Source organism: Malaclemys terrapin, chromosome 9 (assembly GCF_027887155.1).
Source record: "Malaclemys terrapin pileata isolate rMalTer1 chromosome 9, rMalTer1.hap1, whole genome shotgun sequence".
NCBI lineage: Eukaryota > Metazoa > Chordata > Testudines > Emydidae > Malaclemys > Malaclemys terrapin.
Genome location: NC_071513.1, coordinates 103187586 through 103212154, shown reverse-complemented (window position 1 = coordinate 103212154; position 24569 = coordinate 103187586). Strand labels below are relative to the sequence as shown.

At 48.3% G+C, this 24569-nt stretch overlaps 1 protein-coding gene across 1 annotated transcript; it reads left to right on the top strand.

Moving 5' to 3' along the window:
• Nucleotides 1–3431: 3431 nt before the first annotated feature.
• Nucleotides 3432–13137, top strand: GMNC (geminin coiled-coil domain containing). Its single transcript, XM_054040367.1, has 5 exons — nt 3432–3481; nt 4856–5033; nt 6795–6880; nt 9462–9578; nt 11063–13137. Exons 1-5 carry the CDS (start codon nt 3479–3481, stop codon nt 11708–11710), a joined length of 1032 nt encoding a protein of 343 aa, XP_053896342.1. The 5' UTR covers nt 3432–3478; the 3' UTR covers nt 11711–13137.
• The last annotated feature ends 11432 nt before the right edge of the window (nt 13138–24569 follow it).

Here is a 24569-nt window from a genome sequence, read left to right as displayed (position 1 = left end):
GTTAGCAGGGATGATCTTTTTTTTCTTTCATTTTTACTGCATATAATGTTGCTGTGGAGCTGCTAATGGAACCTGAAGCTTTTCGGACAACTTTATTCATAAAATCAATACATCATTTTGTGAGACTAACTTTTCTCTCCGAGGCTCAAATTAAAAACCAAACAGTACTTGCTTTTTGGTGATCTAAAATCCCTATGCTGACATCTCAGAAGACAATCTGGAACTTGTAATAATACCGAGTGCTTATATAGGGCTTTCCACCTTTGGAACTCAAACCCCTTTATAAAGAAAAGCATTATCCTCAATGTACGTGCGGAAACTGTGGCCCAGAGAGGTAATGTGACTTGGCTCCGTTCACTCCGTGACAGAATGCAGGAGTCCTGTCTCCCAGTTCTGTGCTCTGCCGACTGGGCCCCACCATGAGAATATTGTGGGGTTTGTCTTTACTTACTTATGTGAGGACAAAACCCCAAAAGCAACAGGGGAAAATGCTGCCTGAAGCCTGAAATTGGAAAAAATCGAGGTTTCCATTAATTATTATTACTGCCCACTGTTCTGAAAGGAGTGCAGCTCCTTTTTCCAGCTAATTACACAAAGGATTAAATCCTTCCTCACACGCACACAGAAAACCTTAACGCTCCTGCCTTTGCTTGTATTGCGTAGGGTGTGGAAGAGCTTGCCCAGACTCGCTCCTTAGGGTCAAGATGTAAGGCCTAGCACAAAACCCATAGAGGGCAGTATATTTTGGATCCCTCATCTCCTTACTCCACAGACAGTTATTTCTAGAGGATTAGCCTCTCTGTTTTTCTATTGCATGCTGCTCTTTGAACAGCTTGGGGTTGAGTATAATGGGAGTGGAGGGGAAAGCAGTAAAAAACTTGGGCTCTTTTCCTGCTGCCCTTTTGATAAACAGGTGTCTCCCTTGTGCCTCTGCCTTTCTATTTAAAACGACCAGTGTATGTGCAAATAATGCCAGGAGAACGCTGGATACAAACAAGCAGTTTGGCAGCATGATGCAGTCACTGGAAGAGATTTCTCTGTGTGTAGAAGGCCCAAATCATGTTCATATCAAGAACCCACCCCCAACATGTGTTCCTATGTGAGGATTTCCTAATATTTCTGGCTGAGTTCAATAGCACGTACACCCTGCATGGTCTCTTTCATAGCCAGACCTAGGTATGGGGCAGCGCCCAGCGGGTTTTTGTTGCATGTCTGAACACGTGCTGTGCATCCTCTGAAGGTGCAGCAGGTGCAGTTCTAGCAAGAGCCCTACAGATATGTCTCTAACCTCCCGTTCACGCTCGCTCCATCTCAGGCATTTACATCTATCCGGCTACCTAGCTAGCCCCCCGCCAGCATGGACAGGGAGCATCACCTCACCTCTGCCTAGGGGGACCAAACATCCTGATAGCCCCTAAACCGGCCCAATATTGGGGGCTTTGTCTTATATATGCAACTATACACCCCCCCCCCCCCATAAGAGTCCTGATTTTTCACACTTGTTGCCTGGGATCTCTACCTCTGCCCCCCCCCGCTCTGAGCCCCCTGTGCTTGGGGGGGCTGGGCCTACCTCTGCCCCCCAGCTCTGAGCCCCCTGTGCTTGGGGGGGGGGCTGGGCCTACCTCTGCCCCCCCAGCTCTGAGCCCCCTGTGCATGGGGGGGCTGGGCCCTTGCACTGCAGACTGCGGGGGGGGGGGCGCTGGGGGGACTGGGCACCAGCTACTGCTGCAAGCGGGGGGAGGGGCGGCTCCAGGACTCTCCCCCCCTTTACCCCCCCAGAACTGGGCGCAAGGTGATGACGTCGACGTGACCTTTCAACTCCCCCGCATGTGTGGGGTTTTTTTTGGGAGGCCCAACATGGCCGCTGTCTCGAGCTGCCTCGGGCCCGGCCTGGGCGGCTCGGCTCGGCCCGGGGCTGAGCTGCCCGCGGCGGGGCTGCGCGCAGCGCCGAGCACACGCGGCTGGGGGCCGCCCGCTGCCCTCCCCGGGACACAGGATCCGCCCAAACCCCCGCAGCCCCGCGGGGCCCCATCCCGGGACCCCACCCCCACCCCCGGGGCAGCCCCGCCCGGAGGCGCTCGGGGTTAACCCGGGGCACGGCTCCCACCCCGGCCCCCGCCGCCTGTCCCGCTTGCGGGGGGCCGCGCCGAGATCGGGCCCGGGGACAAGCGAGGTCGTTCACTCCGCTATGTCCGAGAGACTCAGGGGGTGCCAGCAAACCCCGCGGGTCATGATCCGCCCTGGGGAGCGGGGAGTTACAGGCACCAGCCCCTTGGAGCGGGCTCCTTTCCTCCCGAAAGGGGATGTGATGTGATGGCTCATTTCTCCCGAGCGGGCAATGCGGCTGTAGAAGCCGCCTAGGAAAAGCGGTGGGTTACAAGAGAAGGGGAAGGGAAATCGCCCCCTGGCTTTTCAGTGGCACTGAGCCTGGCTAATGGGTCTGGGCACCACGCAGCCTCCCGGGGGGAAAGGGGAGACCATTCCATATGCCAGCCGGCTCCCACCTTCCCGTGTGCGGGCGGCAGCTTGTGTGCACAGCCGGGTCGGGTTACCTAGCCTGGTTAGAGATCTGGCCATGGGAGGAGGCAGGGTCTGGATCGAACAACTGCTCTGCTATTAGCCTCATTTCACACCAGCCCCTTCGCCTATACAAAGACAGACCCCAGTGAAGGCTGTTTTGTTCCAGAAGACCAGCCTATTGAGGGATTGTAATCACCGTGGAAATTTGATGTCATTTATAGTCGTTTATACCCAGACGTGTGTCGTCGACAGTGAGATCTATCTACGGTGCAAACCTTTCTTCTCCACCAGTAACCCTTTCAGTCCCTCCCTGTGTATCTGTTACTGGAAGCAGAATAATTCCCAATACAATAAGTCATTTCAAAGCTTGACATCCCAGCCTCTTCTGTTCTGCAAACCAGGCTTTGCTCCTTGGAGAGGTGGGTAAAACTGCCTTGAGTCTCCTTTGCTATCTCCCGACCCCATCATGAGTAAATCCAATGAGCAGTCTCTTCCCAACCGTGACAAGTGGGATGAGTTGCCCCTGAGTCTTTCTGCTGGGCGTCACAATGGCTAAATAGGGTTAAAAATAAAACAAAACACCTCACCAGCTACCTCACCTCTGCTCTAACCGTGTGATGCCTTCGTAAACCTGTGTGATTTTCTTGGACTCAATCTCAGACACACCAGCTCTGTGTAGCCTATACATTTCTCCCCCACCCCCACCCTCCTTATGATGATTTGTGAGACCAGAATGACTTTGATTTCAGCAAGTTAGCTGTTTATTCACGTCACAAGTTTGACAGCTTTACACCAAATCAGATTGCTGGGATTCAAGAAAGCTCTGAGGCGTCACTGGAAGCTCCTTTAGATTAGAACTCGCCTCCCCTGTCTTTTCCCCCTTCAGAGCCAATTAAAGCTCGCTGGGGCTTTAAGAGGAAACGTGCTCCCAAGCCCTGCATCTCATTCTGCCACTAAGATGGTAAGTGCTCTTTGGATCTCTCTCGACCTGAAGTGGGGGGGGGGGAGCTGGTATTTTGCCTTGAGGGTTTGTAATATATGTTGTGCCCTGTTTGTTTAAGATTGGTATTGAGGAAGCTGACTGTGTACCTGGAAACCTGCTTTGCTTTTCCATAGCTGTAGGGGCTCATGTTCAAGGCTCTAAGCTTTGTCATTGCCTTGCAAAGACTTCTCACATGCAGCAGGTTTGGTTTATTGGGGAGGGGGGCACACACTTCCAGAAACGAACCCAGACTTTTCCTGATCCGTGGGACCACTGCAAACTTGCAGAGACTGGATGTGACTCTCCTAGCTTTGTGTAGACGGTTGGAAGACTTGAATAGCCAATGACTCTCAAGATGGGTCTGGATCGCTTGCTCCGTTTAAACAGCCGAAGTGTTTCCAAACGAACTGAAGCGAATTGAGTGTCGCTCTCTCGCATGCCTTTGCTTAGTGCCTGGATGCTGGAGCTGATGTGTGTGGCTAGAACTGCAGTAGGTGACTCACCGCCATGGACTTCGAGGTAGCAGCTTAAGGCTGTTACAGCCTAGGAGGGGGAGTGCATTCGGTCTGGTTTCTGTCCCTCGCTCAGAGGTGACCCTGCGTGTGAATGTGCTGGAGGAAGGGATCGATGGGTGTACAGGGAATCACTTGTGGCAAAGCTGGGGATGGGAATAGACATGTAGGCTAGCAGGCTTTGATCGCAGCATCTAGCCAAGGTGGTTTGGGCTTCAGGGCTGGGTCACACTCCCCCTGCATCCGCATCTGGGCAAACCTTAGACGTTGGCTGGAGCATGGGTCTTTCCAAGTGTCAGTGCCCGGGCCCCTTTGAGCCTAGGATAACGGGGGAGACTCATCCTTGAGGTGGGAGGCGAGAGCAGAGGGAGACACCCCAGGGCACAGCCAGCCGCCTTCGCCGCAGACAGTGTCTGGGGAGCTGTGGGCTGGGCAGAGAGGTGGGTTTGAGCTTTGGCCGAGCTCAGGAGGCTAGCAGAGAGCTGGGGGGAAGCGGGGGCAGGTTTGAGGCGCTGACTAAAGATGCTGGCAGCTCGTGGTTTTGCCACCTCTAAGCACCTCTCTCCTATCAGGGCCTGGTGGCTGCGACACTGTTTAATCAGAAACCCCCCAAGAACGCAGTGGGACCCGGAAAACCCTTCCTCAACCGGGGAGATGTCTCCTGCCTGAGGCTCTGGCCTCTCTCCTCCGGTTTAAAACTCGGTTTAACTGCTGGAGATGACAGCAGGGGGATCGAGCCCCAGCCCAGAGCGAGCGGCTCCGCACTGGTTTTTACACACCACACGTCTCTCATTTCTCCCGTCTCTGCCTTTCCCTCTCCCCTCCCCGCGTTATTTCACAGAGCACCATTCTTTCCTGCCAAGATCCCTACTTTGTAGGGGGCCAGGGCCATGACTGCCCCTATTCCGACTCAACGTCAGCAGCCAGCGTTGATGTTTCCAAGGAGACTTGGGTTTCTTTCTGGGCTTCTGGTCTCCTGGACAACACCAGGGCGAACCCACAAGAAGGACAGGCTCCGGGTAAGTGCTGCTGCCCCAAGGCTGCCGGTGTGCCGCTGGGAGTTTGCCCCGAAAGATGCCGCGGGGGGAAGGAGCTGATAACGCTTTAGCGGGGGGAGGAAGGGCAGGTCCCCACCGTGGTATGCACCCTGGAGGGAGGGGACGTGAGCGTCTAGCTGGAGACCGTGCCCCGCTCCGCTGCCCAGAGCTGCGGGCTTTTCCCCTGGAGAGAGGGCGCTTAACTTCGGGGTTCTCCTCCGAGCTTCCTCCCGGAGCCCATTCGCTTTGCAGAGTCGGGTCAAAGCTTCCCGGGGCCCCGGCTGATCCCGGTCCGCGGGCGGCCCCTTCCCAGCGCGTGGGTAGCGATCCCTGCGCTGTGTCTACACGGCGGAGCGGGGAAGAGCGGGTCTGGCTTTTGGCAGAGGGCTGAGCCGGCAGGGACACGGGCCCTCAGTCGCGGGTACTTTGCAGGCAGCTCCTGGGAGATGTTCTCAAGGTCTCCGGGCAGCACCAGCTTCCGTTTGACTTTTCCAGAGAGACAGGATCCCCCCGAGGTTACAGGCCTCGGGAGATTTCAGTTCCCAGTTCTGCCATAGCCTCCCTGTATGACCTGGGGTACATCCCTTAGTCCCGTAGGCCACCTCCTCAAAGGTAGTGCAGTGCCTAACTCCCATGGGAATCAATGGGAATTAGGCACCTAAGACCCTTTGAGGATTTGGGCATCTGTGCCTCAGTTTCTGCATCTGTAAAATGGGGATCACAATCCTTCCTTTCCCCCACCCATTGTCTGTCTAGGCTAGTTAAGCTGCAAGCTCTTTGAGACAGAGACTGTCTCTCACTCTGTTTTTAAACAGCACCTAGCACACTGTGACCCTGATCTCACCTGAGGCCCATGGATGCGACCATAATATAACCCAATACTACTAATAATCATTAATAATTATACACCCTGGGCCATAGTTTTGATTTTAGCAGAGTTGTATAACAAAGGAGGGATTCCGTGACCGGGGCTTCCTGGGTACTGCACTGCACAATTTCCCCCTGGGGAGGGGGTGAGACAGAGAACAAACCACAGGTGACATTATGATCGTCATGTTGCCTATTGTCCACACCAGTGGAAAGCTCTCCGGTTCTACGGGGCGGGATAAAATAGAAAGTGCACTCAGTAGAGCATCCGGCTTTCAGTCAGAGAGGTTCTGGTTCGTGTCCCTGCAGTCCCTACCTTGGTAGGAAGGTTCGCTTGTTTCCTCTCTAGCTTCCATGATTTGAAATGCTGTTGGGAACTCACCTCTTGTACCCAGCACCATCTAGCCATAGATCTCAAAACACTTTACAAAGGAAGGTCAGTTCGCCCCTTTTGAAGATGAGGGAAACTGAGATAGAGAGTGAAGTGCCTTGCCCCAGGTCACAGCAGAGCCCTGAATGGAACCCAGATATCCTGAGTCCCAGTACAATGCCCTGGCCACTGGCCCAGGCTGCCTGACAAACAACTCTCCAAGCTTTGGTTCCTCTTGTAAAGAAGAGGAATTTTAAACAAAGAATAAAGAGCACAAGGAAAAAGATCTTCCAGATGCCAAAGGTGTCTTATAACAAACTCAGATGATTTACTAATTTATTATCCATTTTTTAAAGGACCACTCTTTGCTGCTTATCAAGCAGTACAATTTTTCCTTGATTCAAATGAAGTAAACGAGGGATTAAAATAAACATGATTGTGATTTTACGCTTGGTTTGGAAAATGTGGGTTTCAGTTTAATCACTTCGATGTCTGCTTTTGTCCAGATCAGTTCTGTGGCTTGGATTTTACTATTCCAGATGACACGTGGCAAGGAGATCAGCTGTCCTCCCAGCTCTACAGAAACAAACAGGTAACATTTCAAATAACTCTCACACTGGAGAATAGAACTTTTATTTACAGTTTTAAAATGTTCTTCCACCCACCATCTTATGCTACTCCTAGAATTTCCTTTTACGGTTGCCTAAAGCTCTGGTTCAGGAGAATACGTTCATAAATCTGTGGTTCTCTGTACAATGAGTATGGAAAACATTGACAGCCCAGAATCTTTTATTTTCTCTCCTTCCTTATGCTGATGTGTAAAACTAGAATGACTTCAATTAGCAGCAGCGTTGCTGTCTGCCCATGTCACAAGTCCAGCAGCTTCACACCAGATCAGATTGCTGGCTTCCACCAAAAAAGCAGAGGCATCACTGGGAACTGCTTTAGGGTCTGAGGCTGCAAAGACTGACACACGTGCGTAAGGTTGCTCACATGATTAGTTCCGTTGACTGCAGTGGGGGTACCCACTTGAGCAAAGTTCGTCACATGCATGAGTCTTCGCAGGACCAAGCACCAAGATTAGAAGTCACCTCTCTAGCTCTTTTTCCTTTTCCATGAGTGCTAGTAAGCAGCAGGAGAGCCAGTGAACTCTTCAAGCTAAGCGGTTCCCATTGTAGCTGCTTGTATCTAGCTCAATGTTTAGATCACAACAGCGTGACCCTGAACCAAAACACTTGGGGCAAAATCTTGGCCCCACTGAAGTCAATGGAAGTTTGGCCATTGACTTCAATGGGGCCAGGATTTCACCCTCGGTCCAAATATCCACAAACTTCCTTTCTCTTGCCCGTTATGTGTCTTGTCTACGTAGAACACAATCTCTTTTGGGGAGAGATGTCTGTCACTGTATATATGTGCTGGACCTGGCACACTGGGGCTCCAACTTCATTTTGAGACTTGTAGGGTGTGTCTGCTTTGCAGCAGGGAGCGAGCCTCCAGCCTGGGAAGACACACTCACGCTAGCTCTCCTGAGCCTCGCACACTAAAATTAGCAATGTGAACTGCTGCATCTTGGGCAGCAGTGACGAACATAAGAACAGCCAGACTGGATCAGACCAAAGGACCATCCTGATCAGGGGGCTGGGGCACGTGACTTACGAGGAGAGGCTGAGGGAACTGGGATTGTTTAGTCTGCAGAAGAGAAGAATGAGGGGGGATTTGATAGCAGCCTTCAACTACCTGAAGGGGGGTTCCAAAGAGGATGGAGCTCGGCTGTTCTCAGTGGTGGCAGATGACAGAACAAGGAGCAATGGTCTCAAGTTGCAGTGGAGGAGGTCTAGGTTGGATATTAGGAAACACTATTTCACTAGGAGGGTGGTGGAACACTGGAATGGGTTACCTAGGGAGGTGGTGGAATCTCCATCCTTAGAGGTTTTTAATGGCTTGACAAAGCCCTGGCTGGGATGATTTAGTTGGGGTTGGTCCTGCTTTGAGCAGGAGGTTGGACTAGATGACCTCCTGAGGTCTCTTCCAACCCTAATATTCTATGATTCTAGCCCAGTATCCTGTCTTCCGACAGTGGCCAATGCCAGGTGCCCCAGAGGGAATGAACAGAACAGTGAATCATCAAGTGATCCATATTCCTGTTGCCCATTCCCAGCTTCTGGCAAACAGTCTAGGGACACCATCCCTGCCCATCCTGGCTAATAGCCATTGATGGACCTATCCTCCATGAACTTATCTAGTTCTTTTTGGAACCCTGTTATAGTCTTGGCTTTCACAACATCCTGTGGCAAAGAGTTCCACAGGTTGACTGTGCGTTGTGTGAAGAAATACTTTCTTTTGTTTGTTTTAAACCGGCTGCCTATTAATTTCATTTGGTGACCCCTAGTTCTTGTGTTATGAGAAGGAGTAAATAACACTTCCTTATTTACTTTCTCCACACCAGTTATGATTTTATAGACCTCTATTACATCCCCCCTTAGTCGTCTCTTTTCCAAGCTGAAAAGTCCCAGTCTTATTAATTTCTCCTCGTATGGAAACCGTTCCACACCCTAATCATTTTTGTTGCCCTTTTCTGAACCTTTTCCAGTTCCAATATATCTTTTTTGAGATGGGGTGACCACATCTGCACGCAGTATTCAAGATGTGGGCATGCCCTGGATTTATATACAGCTCAAGCCTGTAATATACATAATGACACCTGGATCTGAATTTTGCAGTCTGCATCCAGGTCTAGTTTATAATTTGCTCTCTCGCCCCCTCCTTTTCTCTCTAGCCAGGTAGAGGTTAGTGAGCTAGGGGTCCAGAGGAAGCTTAAGTACTCTTTGAAACGCAGAAGGAAGAAAACCGGCAGCATTGTGAGTGAGAAAATCTCTGTGTATTTAAAGGGCTGTTTGCAGTTCATTTCCCTGCACACCTCTATTATTCCTCTGCAGTTATAGTTTTTCAAAATAATCTCTTCAAACATTTGCTAAAGAATAGGAGAAGTCAAATGTGAGACGTGAACAGTCATGCCACTTAGCTTTACAGGGACAAGGGGTTCTTGAGGATTGAATTCACAAAGCAAACACCAAAATCATCACATCCCACCAGGCCATAGAGCAGGGAATTTATCGGGTTACAAAGTCAACAGAGCTAAGAAACGTCTATTCATCGATATCTGTATTTCACAGCTTCAAGACACTTTGCTACAGAAGGAAGAGGAACTTGCCAGGTTACATGAAGAAAATAACAACCTCCGACAATACCTGAATTCTGCCGTGGTTAAGTGTTTGGAAGACAAGGCGAAGGTACCGTGTTCAAACCTGCCATGAAAACGTGTGTCTGTGAGAGAGAAGGGAACGAAGCATTTAGGTGAAATGCCTAAAAGGCAAATGCAAATAAACACAGGTGTAAAAGGCCACATTGTGGGCAGGTAGCATGCAAGTGGAAAGGCCCTTCTAACGCTTCCCAGATTGGTGACCAAGCACTACCGATAGTGTGTGTCGTCATGGTTGGCCTTGCCTATGTAGACAGGGTTAAGCCGTGTGACAGCCCTGATCTTTAGCATTTATAGTGGATTTGGTTTATGATGCTTTGAAAGAGGGGGTTTATAAGAAGCAATGGACTAACCCTAACCCCTCAGACTTCTAACCAAGGAGCAGAACTCATTACACTGAAAGGACACCAGAAAGCAAAGCATTTAGCATTAATCAGCTTCGGAGTCAATAAAGCAGCTGTTCAGAGAGCAGAAGCACAAACCTGGGGATGGGTAACGAGGAGCATTCTGTTCTCCGCTCTGCTGCTGACTCGCCCTTGTCCTTGGGCAAGTCACTTAGCCTTTGGCGCCCCAGCCCCACCAGTTGCAGAATGTGAATGCTAATCAATTAGCTGCCCCCCCCGGGGCCATGGGGGTGGGGGTTCGTTAATAAACATTTGTCAGGCTCTTTGGGATGCTGAGCTTGATGGTGGTACTGAGGGGCTGAGCACTATTGCTAAGGATGGGCTCAGTCCTTACTCGGGCAAAGCAAGTGGTACCACTGGGCATGTGGCATGAGTGAAAACTGAGATCCTTGACAGAGGGTGAGTGCAGAAGTGCTCTCCTCACCTGAATTGCCCTAAGGGCATAGAATCATAGAATATCAGGGTTGGAAGGGACCTCAGGAGGTCATCTAATCCAACCCCCTGCTCAAAGCAGGGCCAATCCCCAGACAGATTTTTACCCCAGTTCTCTAAATGGCCCCCTCAAGGACTGAACTCACAACCCTGGGTTTAGCAGGCCAATGCTCAAACCACTGAGCTAGCCCTCCCACCCTGTGGATCCCAGGGCTATCTATGCTGAGGCGTGCGCTGTGTTCCCCAGCCCCCCTCCCACTCACTGGGAACCAGGGGAGGCATATGCATATTCCCCTCCCACCCAGTCCTGGAGCTCTGAAGGTGACTGAGCCCCCCGGTGCCAGATCAGAGCCTGCTGGCAGGGTCGGTATTGAGGACGGCTGTACAGTGCAGGAGCTTTCATTTCATGGCTTACTGAGTGAAAAAGCAAACAAAGCTCAGGCCGTGTTGACACTGTCGTATTCTTATCTCGTAGGGGTTTGGGCTGTTTCCAGAGACTGTACAGCACAAAGTAATTAGTGCCATCCGCGTTCGCTAACTGAAAATGAGCTCCGGGTAAACGGTGCGCTTTGTGAGAACCATGTTCGGCACCTGTTCGGATAAAGCCCGGGGCCAGAACCATGTTGCTCCTGGGTGATCAGCTTTTAATCTGCTCTGTCTTCCCTGTTCTCTTGTATAGAAACTGCTGCTGCACAATGGCCAGAAGAAACATGCAGTTCTCAAAAGTGGCAAGAGGAAATTTAAAGAGGACAGTTACCTGGCCCCTCGAGAGACTCCTCACCCCTCCAAAGCCAGGAGGAACCTGCTCCGTGATTTTACTGCCTGCGAAGAACAAGCTGCTCCACCCGTGGAGACCTGGGTACTGCAAACCCTGGGACTGAAAGATATCAACACCATTGATGAGTCTTTATCAGCTAACTACAGTGCCCTGTCCTCTGAACTTGGGAAAAGCCCGTACTGCCAGAGCCATGGGGAGGCAATGGACTATTGTAATGATGAGGACCCAATCGCTGCTTATGGCTGTGATCAGATGACTCCTATAAACAGCGCTGCCACTCCTGGGAAGCAGGGTTTACCCTACATCCAACCACTTTCTTCAGCACCATGTGCTTCCTCGACGCTGCCCAGCGGTGCCCCTTTCCCGCCTTACGGATTGCCTTACTTCGCCAACGACGTGTCACCAAACAAAACCGACATGGCCTTTACAACCTCCCTGAGCCCCCACCGCAACGTCAAAACACACACCTTCCACCAGGGACAGGTCTTTGTGCGCCGAGAGGAGGACGGAGGCTGGAAATTCACCTGGGTCCCCAAGCAATCCGAGTGACTCCCCGTTGCCCCCACTTCTGAGCACTGCCATCAGTGACATGTTTACAAACACTTACAACTGCAGAAGCCTTTCTTGCACTTGAGATTGATGCTGAGAACAGAGGCAACATCCCCTACAGGCTGTTATCTCATGCTGTGTGAAATGCTACATTATATCATCCACCCATTCACCTCTGCACGGTCCTAATTCTTGCAGGAACGGCTCCAGATTGCATTTGGAAATGTATCTGCGCAGGGCCAGATGTACAAACTAGCCCTCCATTCAGTTCAGCTCTCTCCACATCTGTGAGACCATCTACCACCACTTATTCACAACCCTTCCGCCACCTTGTACCTTCCTGGCTGAAATGTACCCAACCATTCCTTTTTCTGACACTCTGATGACCACCCCTACCTGGACTGGGAAGCCAGGAGCTGGAGCAAGGTTTTTGGGAGGACTGTTAAAGAACAGAGTCTCTGCCACAGCCCTTTTGTGCCGGCATCCTAGGCGACCACAGACAGAGAATGAAGGCTGGTTCTGTGGCTGTTAGATCAGTGATGTTCTGGAGAGTGGAACCCCCAGTGGCTGCATAAATTGCGTAGGAGGAAAGCAATTGCTGATCTGTTGTCCTGTAATGTAATGCTTGGTTGGTTTACATACAGTCAATTATGGCTGTCGTTTTTGGATGCATCCTCAAAATGAGCAGGATTTGCTTCTATTGCCTTCAGGTTGCCTTGTAAGTTACAAGCAACACAGCGAATCTAGTGGGTTTTCTGCGCTAACCAAGCAGCCAACGCATTTACCGCATGATGCTTTTCAAAGCTATTTCCATATCTCTGGAAACACAGATAATGAGTCAAGCCCTCCGCAGCTGTCAATTGGTGTAATTCCACTGACATCACCAATGGAGGGTCCGGCCCAATATATTGGCAGGAGAGGCTTTAAAAAGTGTGTAAAAAAATATATATTTGGTGCCTTACTAGCCACCACGAAAGATACATTCTCTTCCACTCACAATATTCTCTTGGCCTCGCCATTGGTTCACGCGCTGTCTAATACTGAGTCACTTCCAGGGACATTCTATGGGTTGTCTTCAATATTGTGCTGTGGGCTAGTGGAAACTCTTACTCAGGAGAGCAGCCCTTATCACACTAAGTTTCTGCTGCTTTCACAGGGCTACTGTGGACAGTAAAAGCCACTCTTGTGAAGTTTGGCAGTTGCTTTCCATTCCAGAAAATGACAGGTAGCCCATTCGGTTCTGGTTTCTTTTGATGGTGTATGGGGATTCAACTTTACACAAGAGCAACACTGGCCCGAATGTTTGTTTACAGAAATTGCTGTTAGTAATGACAGAATTGGGCTTTTCTAGTACACTTACTATGGGGAATGTATCAGAGGGGGAGCCGTGTTAGTCTGGATCTGTAAAAAGCAACAGAGAGTCCTGTGGCACCTTATAGACTAACAGATGTATGGGAGCATAAGCTTTCGTGGGTGAATGCCCACTTCGTCTGACCCACGAAAGCTTATGCTCCCATACATCTGTTAGTCTATAAGGTGCCACAGGACTCTCTGTTGCTTTTTATGGGGAATGTATCCCTCGATTAAGGGGTAGTATCATCGAGTGATTAAAGCAGTTGATTGCGAACCACGATTTCCATGTCCCATTCTAGGTTCTACCATCACGTATCTCCCAGGGTTGTGAGGCTAAATACATCTCTATCTGGAAAGCGCTTTAAAATCCTTGGATTCAAGGTGCTATTCAACTGCACAGCACTTTTATTAAACTAACAACAAAATGAAGTCAACTTACATGAAGTCAACTTACCAACCACATGTCTTATGTAACCCTTATTTGCTAATTTGTCTTTTTGATACTTAAATATTGGTAGCATTGAAAACCAAGGGACCAGTCTGGCAATCCTTGCTCTCATTAGTTGTCCTATTGACCTCAATGCGACTTGGCCTTGTGTGAGTAAAGGTCCTCCAGTTGCTTATTTTAATATAAAATTTAGATACAACTTTATTCTATATTGATGAGGATTAAAATCCATTTTCTATCCAAAATATTCTCTTGTGCCTTAAAATCTCAGTATTTGAGCTTCTGATTCAGGAGCTAAACTAATTCCTCCCAGGGTATTTAAATCAACAAGCAAATCTCTATTTGTTCGTAACTTATTTTAAAATAATAAGGCGGGCTTTCTGTGCATAGAATCAACAGTTTCAATGCTTGCATTGGAGGGAACATAAATTAATTAATGTTTAACCCAGTGCAATAATGCACATGAATTAAACCCCAGGAGTTTGATGCTATTTCCATTGAAACCAGTGGAGGTTTTGCCAACTTGAGCAGGAGCCAGGCTACTGTTGTTCTGTAGCAATGTAATTTGCTGCTTAGGTATATTTAAAATGAAAGTAGAAAAGTTCCTGGTAAAAATAACTCCTCCTTGATTTTATAAGCAAGACATTAGCCAGCTCTAGTCCAGACTGTATAGGATGATGTTGAAGAAAAGTACAGATAGGGTGATGTTTTGTACTGTTGTTAAGGTTACTGTTGTACAGAGCGTAGACAATTCATTGCTTAATTCCCTTTCCTTAACATGAAATGTGTTTGTGTGTGTGTGTGCTGAATACCAGGCTCAAAGTAATTAGACAATGTGACCATAGGATTAATCCTCAAGCTAGCTGAACATTTCTTATATATTTCAAAGCAACTACACAATGTGAGTAGAGAGTGCAATTCTATTGCATGAGGTTTAGTGCTGTAGAATTGAGTGACTTTTACAACATTAAAAACAACACTTTTTTAATCCTATAATTGATTTTTAACCCTAATGAATTAAAAATGAGAGATTAAGTCATTCTCTCTGCTTAATATCTTTCATTGATATTTATAGATCACTTGCTTCTTGGAGCTGGGGGCTTATCTTCCTCTGTGTTCTTTACTATACACCATTGGGGTGAAATTCACCCCCTGCAGAGTTCAAGCACGAAGTCTATGCAGCACTTAAGTCCCAGCTAAACTCTCAAAATAGAGTTTAAATGAAACTTAAGTGGTGCCTAGACCTTTGCCAGGCCTCTGAACAAGGATGAATTTCACCCTTCGCATTTAACAAATAAATTATAAAGCTGAGTGAATAATTCAGAATGAATAATTTATCCAATTTTTCCTGCAGTTTTCTCAGTGTTATTCCACAACAATATTTTAACTCTATGGTTTCTCACAGATTGTTCTCTAAGTATTTACTGTTTGAGGTCACTTGTGGTAGCTGGGGGGACTGACCAGATTAAGTCCCAAGGCATTGCTTCTGTTCCATGATTGGCGAAAACACTTGCACATGCAAATTTAAAAGTGTGCTTTGGGCAAATATTGCAACATGTGACTTTGAAATTTGCTCTTTGCAACCACTTACACTAATTAAATTTAATGACATGAATGTTCACAGATAGCAAACACAAAAGGATAATAAGAATTTGAGATAATATTCCTGAAATATTTTTATTTGCAATATTCATTTAGTTCTCATACAAAAGCAGACCACATTTCCTCTAGAAATTGCATCATCAGTTGAGTTGGATTTACTATGACACCAAGAGCATTAATAATAATAAAAAACAAGTCTTTCTTCCTTAGTTGGCTTACTACTTTTCCACTGTAAGAAAGTGAATCATAATGCCAGACTTAAGGAACATCTATCTTTTACTGTTCCTCTAAAAAATTATATATTTCCCAAGGGCCCAATCCTGCTCTCATTGACTTAATCAAGAACAGGTTCAATATTAAAGTGTGATTTGGGGTTACACATTGTTCCTGTTGTGATAAAGTTGATGGTTTATGGTGGTCTAGTAAATAGGGGGCTGGACTGGGATTACTCAAGAGATTTGGGTTCAGTCCCTGGCTAACCTATATGCTTACTGTGTGACCTTGGGCAGGTCATTTAATCTACCCCATTCCTCCATTCCCCATCTGTAAAATACGGCTAGTCCTTCCCTATCACACTAGGTTGTGAGTTTCAAAAGCAAATCAAGCAGTTAGTGCAAGGGAGTAGGCATCGGAAGTTCTGGATTCTGGCATTGACTCTGATTTTACTGATCCCAGTATAAAGGGACCAGTTCTTATCAAACTGAATAGAACTTGGGACACGAGCTGCTGTACATTACGGGGAAAATTTGTTGTAATGCTAACTGCCAAGGGCCAGCAGGCCTAGATACCACTTAAATTCTGGTTCCGCCCTTAAAATGGGGTTTGATTAAGTGAGACTTAACTGGTCCAGAAGCACTGGCTGCTGGCCCTTTGTGTAGGGGTGAATTTTATCCACTGTAAATATCCATCTTGTATTAACATTTGTTTTATTTTTTTATCTGAAGGCGTTTTTTTTCATTATGTGAATGTAACACATGCCAGCTGCACACTTTAAAACCAATCTGTGTCTTTAGAAATGTGTGATAATATAAACAGCAATTAATTTAACACTTAATATTTGGATGTTTATGATTTGTGTGTATGTGTGTGATTGAAAAGAGGTTCTAATTATATGTAAGAGTCAATTTTATTTGCATCAATAAGTTATGTCTAATAAAACCTGAAATAACCCTTGGGTGCTGTAAATCCCTCTCCTCCCAGCTCCCATGAACCATCATTTATATACCGTAGGTTAAAATTCACCCCGTGACAGAACAGTGACTACGCACTTAAGGCCAATTTAAGTGGCACAGAAACCTCATGCTGGCCAACAATAAGTGCTGACTCCCAGTAAGTGAATTTGTGCTCATGCACAATATGTGCACAAAATATTGTGCTCACCCCCAAGAAAAGAAGTCATGTGACAATTATAAGTACACTCATTTAAGTTCTAGCTCGGCAACATTCCATTGACGTTATTCTAATAAAACTAAAGATATCTGTGTAAGAAAACCACCAGCCCAAGGGATTACTGACACGCTCTCCTGATATACTTCAGCTACGTAAGGATTATATCCGGTTTATGGTTCACACCTACAGCACCCAACCTCCCCATCCAGCTCCCACTGAAGTAAATGGGAATTTTGCCATCACCTTGGACAAAAACAGAATCAGGCCTTTCAATATGAATTTTGGGTGCTCAGTGAATGCAAGATTGGGCCACAGATCTAGGCTGGAGAAAGGTTCCACATTGCATCCGTGTGAATTGGCGTGGTCTCTGCCAGTTCCCATTGGGAAAGCATCCACTTTACGAAGCTACGGCTACTCCCACGGGTACTTTTACTGGCAGTCTGATAAGATAGGCCAATGATTGACTGGTTCATAGATACTAAACTAGTCTGATGGTCCTTTGAGAGCTGTGCTCAGATGCATCATTTGAACAATGTACTGTCTATCCCATGCAGCACCTGCCTTAAGAGAGGATATCAGCCTTCAAACCAGTATTTTCCAGGACATTCTCTAAAATGACCTCACTTCATTTTTAATCCAGAGAATTTATTTCCATGGAGACAAAAATTCCTCATTCTCCGCAGAAATGTATGTCCTCATCCTTTTCAATCTTTACACTGATCACCAAATGCTGGCTCACAAATGGAATTAAGTTATCATTTACGAGGCTGGAGCCGAGAGCGAAAAAGCTTGAGTCAAAAATGCAAATCTTATGTAAGTCAAGTATCAGGGGGTAGCCGTGTTAGTCTGTATCTACAAAAACAACAAAGAGTCTGGTGGCACCTTAAAGACTAACAGATTTATTTGGGCATAAGCTTTCGTGAGTAAAAACCTCACTTCTTCGGATGCATAGAGTGAAAGCTACAGATGCAGGCATTATATACAGACACATGGAGAGCAGGGAGTTACTTCACAAGTGGCGAACCAGTGTTGACAAGGCCAATTCAATCAGGGTGGATGTAGTCCACTCCCAATAATAGATGAGGAGGTGTCAATTCCAGGAGAGGAAAAGCTGCTTCTGTAGTGAGCCAGCCACTCCCAATCCCTATTCAAGCCCAGATTAATGGTGTTGAATTTGCAAATGAATTTTAGTTCTTTAATTCATTTGCAAATTCAACACCATTAATCTGGGCTTGAATAAGGATTGGGAGTGGCTGGCTCACTACAGAAGCAGCTTTTCCTCTCCTGGAATTGACACCTCCTCATCTATTATTGGGAGTGGACTACATCCACCCTGATTGAATTGGCCTTGTCAACACTGGTTCGCCACTTGTGAAGTAACTCCCTGCTCTCCATGTGTCTGTATATAATGCCTGCATCTGTAGCTTTCACTCTATGCATCCGAAGAAGTGAGGTTTTTACTCACGAAAGCTTATGCCCAAATAAATCTGTTAGTCTTTAAGGTGCCACCAGACTCTTTGTTGTTTATGTAAGTCAATTGTACTTGACACCAGAAGTCGAGTGGTGTTACTTATTAACTGCTTCATCTGGCACTGCACAGGTTTATCAGTAACCATGCACCTGCTGGGACCAAAGAGAGAGGCACTTTTCACTGGAATGGGAACTCCTTTATTGTTCATCAAGAAGACACACATTGAGTCCTCAGCTTTAACCCCTCGTGCCCTCTAGAAGTCACATTTGAGTCTTAAACAGACATCTCAGTCAAATCCTGGACTGCAGCCAGATACATCTCCTCCAGCCATAGGCCTTGAACAGCCTAGGAATCATTTATAGGATGAGGTGTGATTCACCTAAGACTCCATCCCCCAAGTCATTCATCTGGCTTCTTCACTGTGCATCATTTAATTATTTCAGTAATAAACATTTCAATGCAGTGTTTGCAACCCCAACATATCAGCATTGTGCCAGGGCATGAGAACCAGAGTGTCAAATTAAATAGGCAATGAATTTCATGGGATTTAGGCTTCTTTGAAAATCCCACTTGTAGACAATAAAAGGGCTGTTTGATAAGAGCAACAGAGATTCCAACAGCTGCTTTTGAACTTAGCATTAGGTGAAGAACACGCTGCCTAACACCAGTGATTTAGTTGGGGTTGGTCCTGCTCTGAGCAGGGGATTGGACTAGATGACCTCCTGAGGTCCCTTCCAACCCTGATGCTCTATTATTCTATAAGTCTATGATTCATTCACTTGGTAAGAGTGATATTTTCTGTGTGTATAGCACCTTCCCTGTGATGACTGATAAATGTTCTCTGATCTTTAATAAATTTCGATTCACAACACCTGTGTGAGATAAGGCAGTGCATCCCCTCCATTTTACTGATAGGGAAACTGAGGCACGGAGGGATCATGACTTGCCCGTGGTCACCCAGCGGCTCATCGGCAGAAATAGGAATCCAACCCAGGCCTCATGACTTCCAGTTATACGGCTTAAAGAAAAGGCCATCCTTCTACCCCCTTTCTTGGAGCCCTCCGGCCCCTTATTTAAAAACATGCTGATTTGAAGGACGCTCATTGCTCTGACCAAGGTGCTGAAACCAGAAGCTGGCTTGATCATTAAACACTCCTGCACATTGGAAACATTGGTGTCAGAAGGAGCCTCGCTACAGCTATTAGGAATCCCAGTTTCAAATGCACTTTAAACCATCGCGGCACTTCATTATTTTGCTTCGGCTGGTTAGCACATTGCCAGGAAACAGACAGGGATTCGGCGAGACAAGCAAATAAGCACCAGTCGATTCCAAGAAGACAAGAAGTTTTCTCTGAAAATTTCCTACTGCTGCTGCCACAAATGCCGCACGATCCGTGGGAGCAAAGATGGGAGCCCTAGATCAGCGACTGGTGCCAGCAGTGCTTTAACCACCATGTCATCTGGAGCTTCTCTGAGCACCGTTACATGCCAGGGAGAGAGCGCCCTGTCTACAATAGCACTCCCAGAGCTGCACTAGTGGGGGCTTCATTGTGTCTCTCTAAGGAAAAGAATGTCTAGTGTTGGTACAATCAATATGCCTTAGCCCGGCTGTAGTTAATTCCCACTAGTGTGTCTTAAGCCTGGCCTCCCGGGAACAGAGGGTCAGTCTCCAGACCGAGGACACATCGTTTGTGAGAAGGTTCGTTGTCCTGTCCCAGAGCCTGACCCAAAGTGCACTGAAGTCAGTGGAAAGGCTCCCACAAGCTCCAGTGCTCTGCCTCAGACCCTTCTCACCAGCCCCTGCAGCACATGGCCAAACCTCTGTGACTGATGTGGCAGTGGGCATTATCCCTGCTAAACCCGGAGGGTCACTCCGCAGGCAATGGCAGTATTGACTGGAAAGCTGCTCTCCTCAGTGCTACCATCTCCTAGTCTATCCTGTGAGCAAAGAGCTAGTCTCTATTTCCTGCCTGCCAGGAGAGGCCAGCCTGGGAAATCCCTGTGATCTGTGAAGCATTTTAGACCTTTGATTTCACAGCCCCTGTTTATTTTATCAGGCCTGGACTCCACAGGACACAATCATGTCATTGATACCAGTGACTTACGGTCATTGTTATTCAGTATTTGTCTGAGGGCAGCACCCGGAACGTCCAGCCAGGGCCCCATTGTACTAGGCCTGGTACACACATAATGAAAGTATCCGAGGGGTAGCCGTGTTAGTCTGATGCTTAGGCATGCATCTGATGAAGTGGGCATTCACCCACGAAAGCTTATGCTCCCATATATCTGTTAGTCTTTAAGGTGCCACAGGACTCTCTGTTGCTTTTTACATAATGAAAGAGGATCCCTGCCCCCAAAGAGCTTACAATCTACTAAGGACTGGCAAACCCTCAAAAGGTTTGGCTGGCTCATGGTCAGATTCTGTTCACAGTTGCACCAGTAAGAATCTGGAGAAACCCAGTTGGCTACAGTAGAGTCCCTCCAGCGTGACAGTGGTGGAAATGAGATCAGAATCTTGAGCTCAGTTTGAATGATGCTTTGAGGCGTCACTGCGCAATATCCGATTCCCTGGGCTTGGAATCACAGGAGAACCAGCCTACTCGTGAGATTTCCAGAAGTACTAACAGGATTGAAATGCGGTGAGAATAGCCTTTCTGCTGGTATTTTAGCCTTCTTCCTCTCATCCCACTTGATACCCAACAGTGCAAGGATACCTGAAAATTAAGCCTAACTTTTGTGAACCTTCCAAAAGTTCCTCTCCATGTCCATTCCACATTTCAACCAAAGGCTGGCTCCTGTTGCTTCTTTTCCCATCCACGCTGACCCGCTTTATCATGGGATGTGCATAATCCCAACTGAGGTGTAACTCTGCACACAGATATCCACATACACAGCCAACCATCCCTGGGTCAGATTCTGAGCCAACTGACCCTGGTGCAAATCCAGAGCCGCTCCCCTTCGTTGTAGCCAGTGAAGTTACTCTGGACTAACACCGCTGTCAGTATGATCAGAATTTGGCCCAAAGAGACTTGTGCATGTGTACTTGTGTGTAGGGTTAGGCCTCGCTGTGATGGGGTGTAAAGCCCACTCCAGGTCTGAAAGGGTGAAAGGGAGCTGGAGGTAGGGTGGCCAGATGTCCCGATTTTATAGGGACAGTCCCAATAGTTGGGGCTTTTTCTTATATAGGCTCCTATTACCCCCCTACCCCCTGTCCCAATTTTTCACACTTGCTATCTGGTCAGCCTAGCTGGAGGGCTTAATTGTGTACCTCGTTGCACCTGGAGGGTGGGCCTGGCCCTGTTAAAGATGGGTGCTTACTATATAGAGAGGAACCCCAGACTAGAAGGAGGGCTTCAGGGAGAGGGTGAAAGAACTCTGCACGTAGCAAGGCCAGTAGGCAGACTCCTGCAGGGCCAAGGAAGGGCCTCAGGGCACTGGAGGGGCAGGAAGCCCAGGGGGGTGTTGGCCTTGAGATCTCCCCTGAGTAGAGAACTCTGGCCAGGGACCAGGAGCGACAGGGAGAAGCCACTGGAATGGAGCAGTCCCTGGTGCAGGATCTGGCCTGCCAGGGAGAGAGTCCTGGGAGCAGGGCCATCCTTAGGCATACGCAGCATACCCGGCTGCGTAGGGCACTCAAAAATGTGGGGCACCACCGGGACAGCAGGTAAGAGCGGGTTGGCTTCCGCACACCCAGCATGCGCTGCAGTCTCCTTAGGCAGGGGCCGTATTCACAGAGCCAAATGGACCAGCGCCGCGCATTCTGCATGAGGGAGAGGTATGGGGGTCTCTGCGGGGAACTGTGACTCTCCGCCACCATGAGGCGGGCCGGGTGGCTCGTTATCCTTTGCTGCCTCGTCTCTCCCCCACCCCGGGCTGCGAGCCTGGACTGCCGCAGCGTCTGCTGCGTACGAAGCTTGGTGTGTGTCAGCATGGAGGGGTGGGGTGACTGTGCCCCCAGTCGGGCATAGGGGCACCAATTTAATAATACTGTGTAGGGCCCCATAAATCCTAAGGACGGCCCTGCCTGGGAAGTGTTCAGCTGAGGAACAGAGCAGGGGGAAAGTAAGTGGGACCAAAGGTCAAGCTGAGGAGGGTCGAAGTGGGTTTAAGTTTATATTTTCACGGGGGGGTTGTTGGGGGACTCAAAGGGGAGCCCCGTGAATGCCTGGCCTGAAAGGAGGGTGAAATCTGGGGAGAATGCAGAACCCAAGGGGCTCAGGAAAGGGCTGTGGGGAAATCTGCTGACAGGCTGAGGTAGGAGGAAGCAGGCGGCCTGCTCACTCCAGGATCCCTGGGCTGGAGCCCCGAGCAGAGAGGAGTACCTGGATCTCCCTGCTGGCCCCCAGAAGATCTAGTGTGCAGGTCCCGGAGAGCAGGGGACTGTTGTTTGTTGGACTTCTGTTTCCCCGTCACAGAATGGGGGCACTACATGGGACCTGGTCAGAGGGCTGAGACACGAGAAGAGGCAGATCTCCCAGGGCCACAGCCGCTGTCGCAAGGGGCTCCAGATGTGGGACAGCCAGCCATGCCCTGCTTTGCCATGAGGGGGTGCCAGCGGTGAGCCCACCCGTCTACACTCACTTATTTAGAATTAGAATTAACTCTGGTCGAGCAAGTCAGAGTGAAGTGGTCCCTCCATGCGCCAAAGAGGAGCGTGAATCATTAAGCTTTCCCATGGTCATTAAATATCCCCATTAATCCCCAGGTCCTGGCCTAATTCTATTATGGATAGTTCCGTTCTGCCTCCCTAAATGCCCCTGGACACGTCACGCTGATATTCCGCATTACACAGCACTTTACTCAACAGACGCCTTACTCTTCTGTGGAACAGTTGCAATGTTCCTCCACAGAGACGGTTGCATTTCTGTGCTAGTGAATTAATGCATTTAAAGGGACAGATTTTGCTCTCAGTTACCCTGGCACAAGCCCACTGAGCTCCATGGGATTTAGCACTGCAACTGAGAGCAGAATTGCGCACAAATTGCTTTGGGATCCTTTTGAGGGATATGAAATCCTTTTTATTACCTTTGTGGCCCATTATAGTCACTTCAGAGGAGCGTGAACATTTGCTGGCTATCTGTTAGCCATTTAATTACAAAGCTCTTGCTATTATGTAAATATTTAACTACAGTGGAGGAGAGTAAATCAGTGTAAAGTGATCCTGTTCCATTCCACTGGGAACAGTAAATCACACACTGTCCAGACTGCTGGACTACCCTGGCAGAGCCGAGAGAGGGGAAACCAGTGGTGGCAAACCTCTCGTGTTAGGATCTGTGCTGATACCTTGCTAACTGCATTGCCTGGTCGGTACCATTAGGCAAGATGTTTAGCTGGAAAGCTACTGCCAGGGTACCGCAGACAGCTGCGGAGGGTGGGTAGCAGCGATGGGGTCTACCACCGATCCAGGAACCCTCCCAGACAGCTCAGCTAACTTGGCCAGGCAGGCAAAAGCCTTTTGGGCTAGATCTACAGGGTACCTGGCCAGAGCAGGTACAAGCCCCAGAGAACAGAAGCAGTTTGGGTCTCAGTAAATTACAACACCCAGCTGCCATCTATGTGAAGGAGGAAGAGGAAAGGAGTGGCTAGTGGTGGGTGGACTCTGTTCTCATTCATTTGCTGGTATGGGCAAGTCGTTACGAATAATAATGCCTATTGCTTGCATAGCATGTCTCCTCGGTAGATCTCAATGTGTTTCACACTCTTCGTTTAACCCTGTGAGGTAGGGAAGTGTTATTATTTCGTTTCTACAGATGGGGAACTGAGGCACAGAGAAGCTAAGTGACTTCCAAAGGTCACACAGGGCATCCGTGGCAGAGCAGGGAATCCAACCCAGGTCCCCACCTCCTAGGCCAGTTCCCTAACCGTGGATAATCGTTCCCCTCTGGGGCAGCATATGCCAATATATTGTGAGACAGTACCACTGTGGGGCCCATGGTTATGGTTATGTGGAAGGTGGGTAGCAGTGGTGAGGTCTACCACAGATCCAGGAACGCTCTGAGACAGCTCAGTTTACATGGCTGTGTAAGTGGCATGGGTCTGTTTACTGCACCTTTCATTTTCTAGGAATCTTGCAGGGGAGCTGCCATTTTGTGCTGCATGTTACAGAGAGAGACACACGTTATGCTCTCTTTCTCATCGGGACTTGACATTTGTTCTGTCTTCTTTTGATATGTCCCTTAATCTACAGTAAATTGACAGTCTGTCCCACTGAAGGTAAATGACTGCTCTTTGGTTATTGAAAACAACAATAATAAATCCATGGGTCATATGTATCCTGAAACCAGAGCCACATGCAGTGGGTGAATAGAAATCAGGGACTTCAGCTCCAAAAACTCAGGTCTCTGTGAGCTGAGTGAAGGGGACTCTCCATATGGAGGCCTTGTCAGTAGTATTGGGGCTTCCAGTGCATCCTCTTTGGAGACCTCCAGACAATAGATGGTGAGATAATCAAAACCACTTCAGCAGGCGTGGCTCCTTCCCCGAGGGGGCACATAGCACCAGACGGTGTGTTTCAGGAGAAAATTCCCATTTTCCGGGAGCTCTCAGATGAGCGGCTAGGGCTGCCTCAACAGGTGTGCTCCCCTTCTCAGGAATTC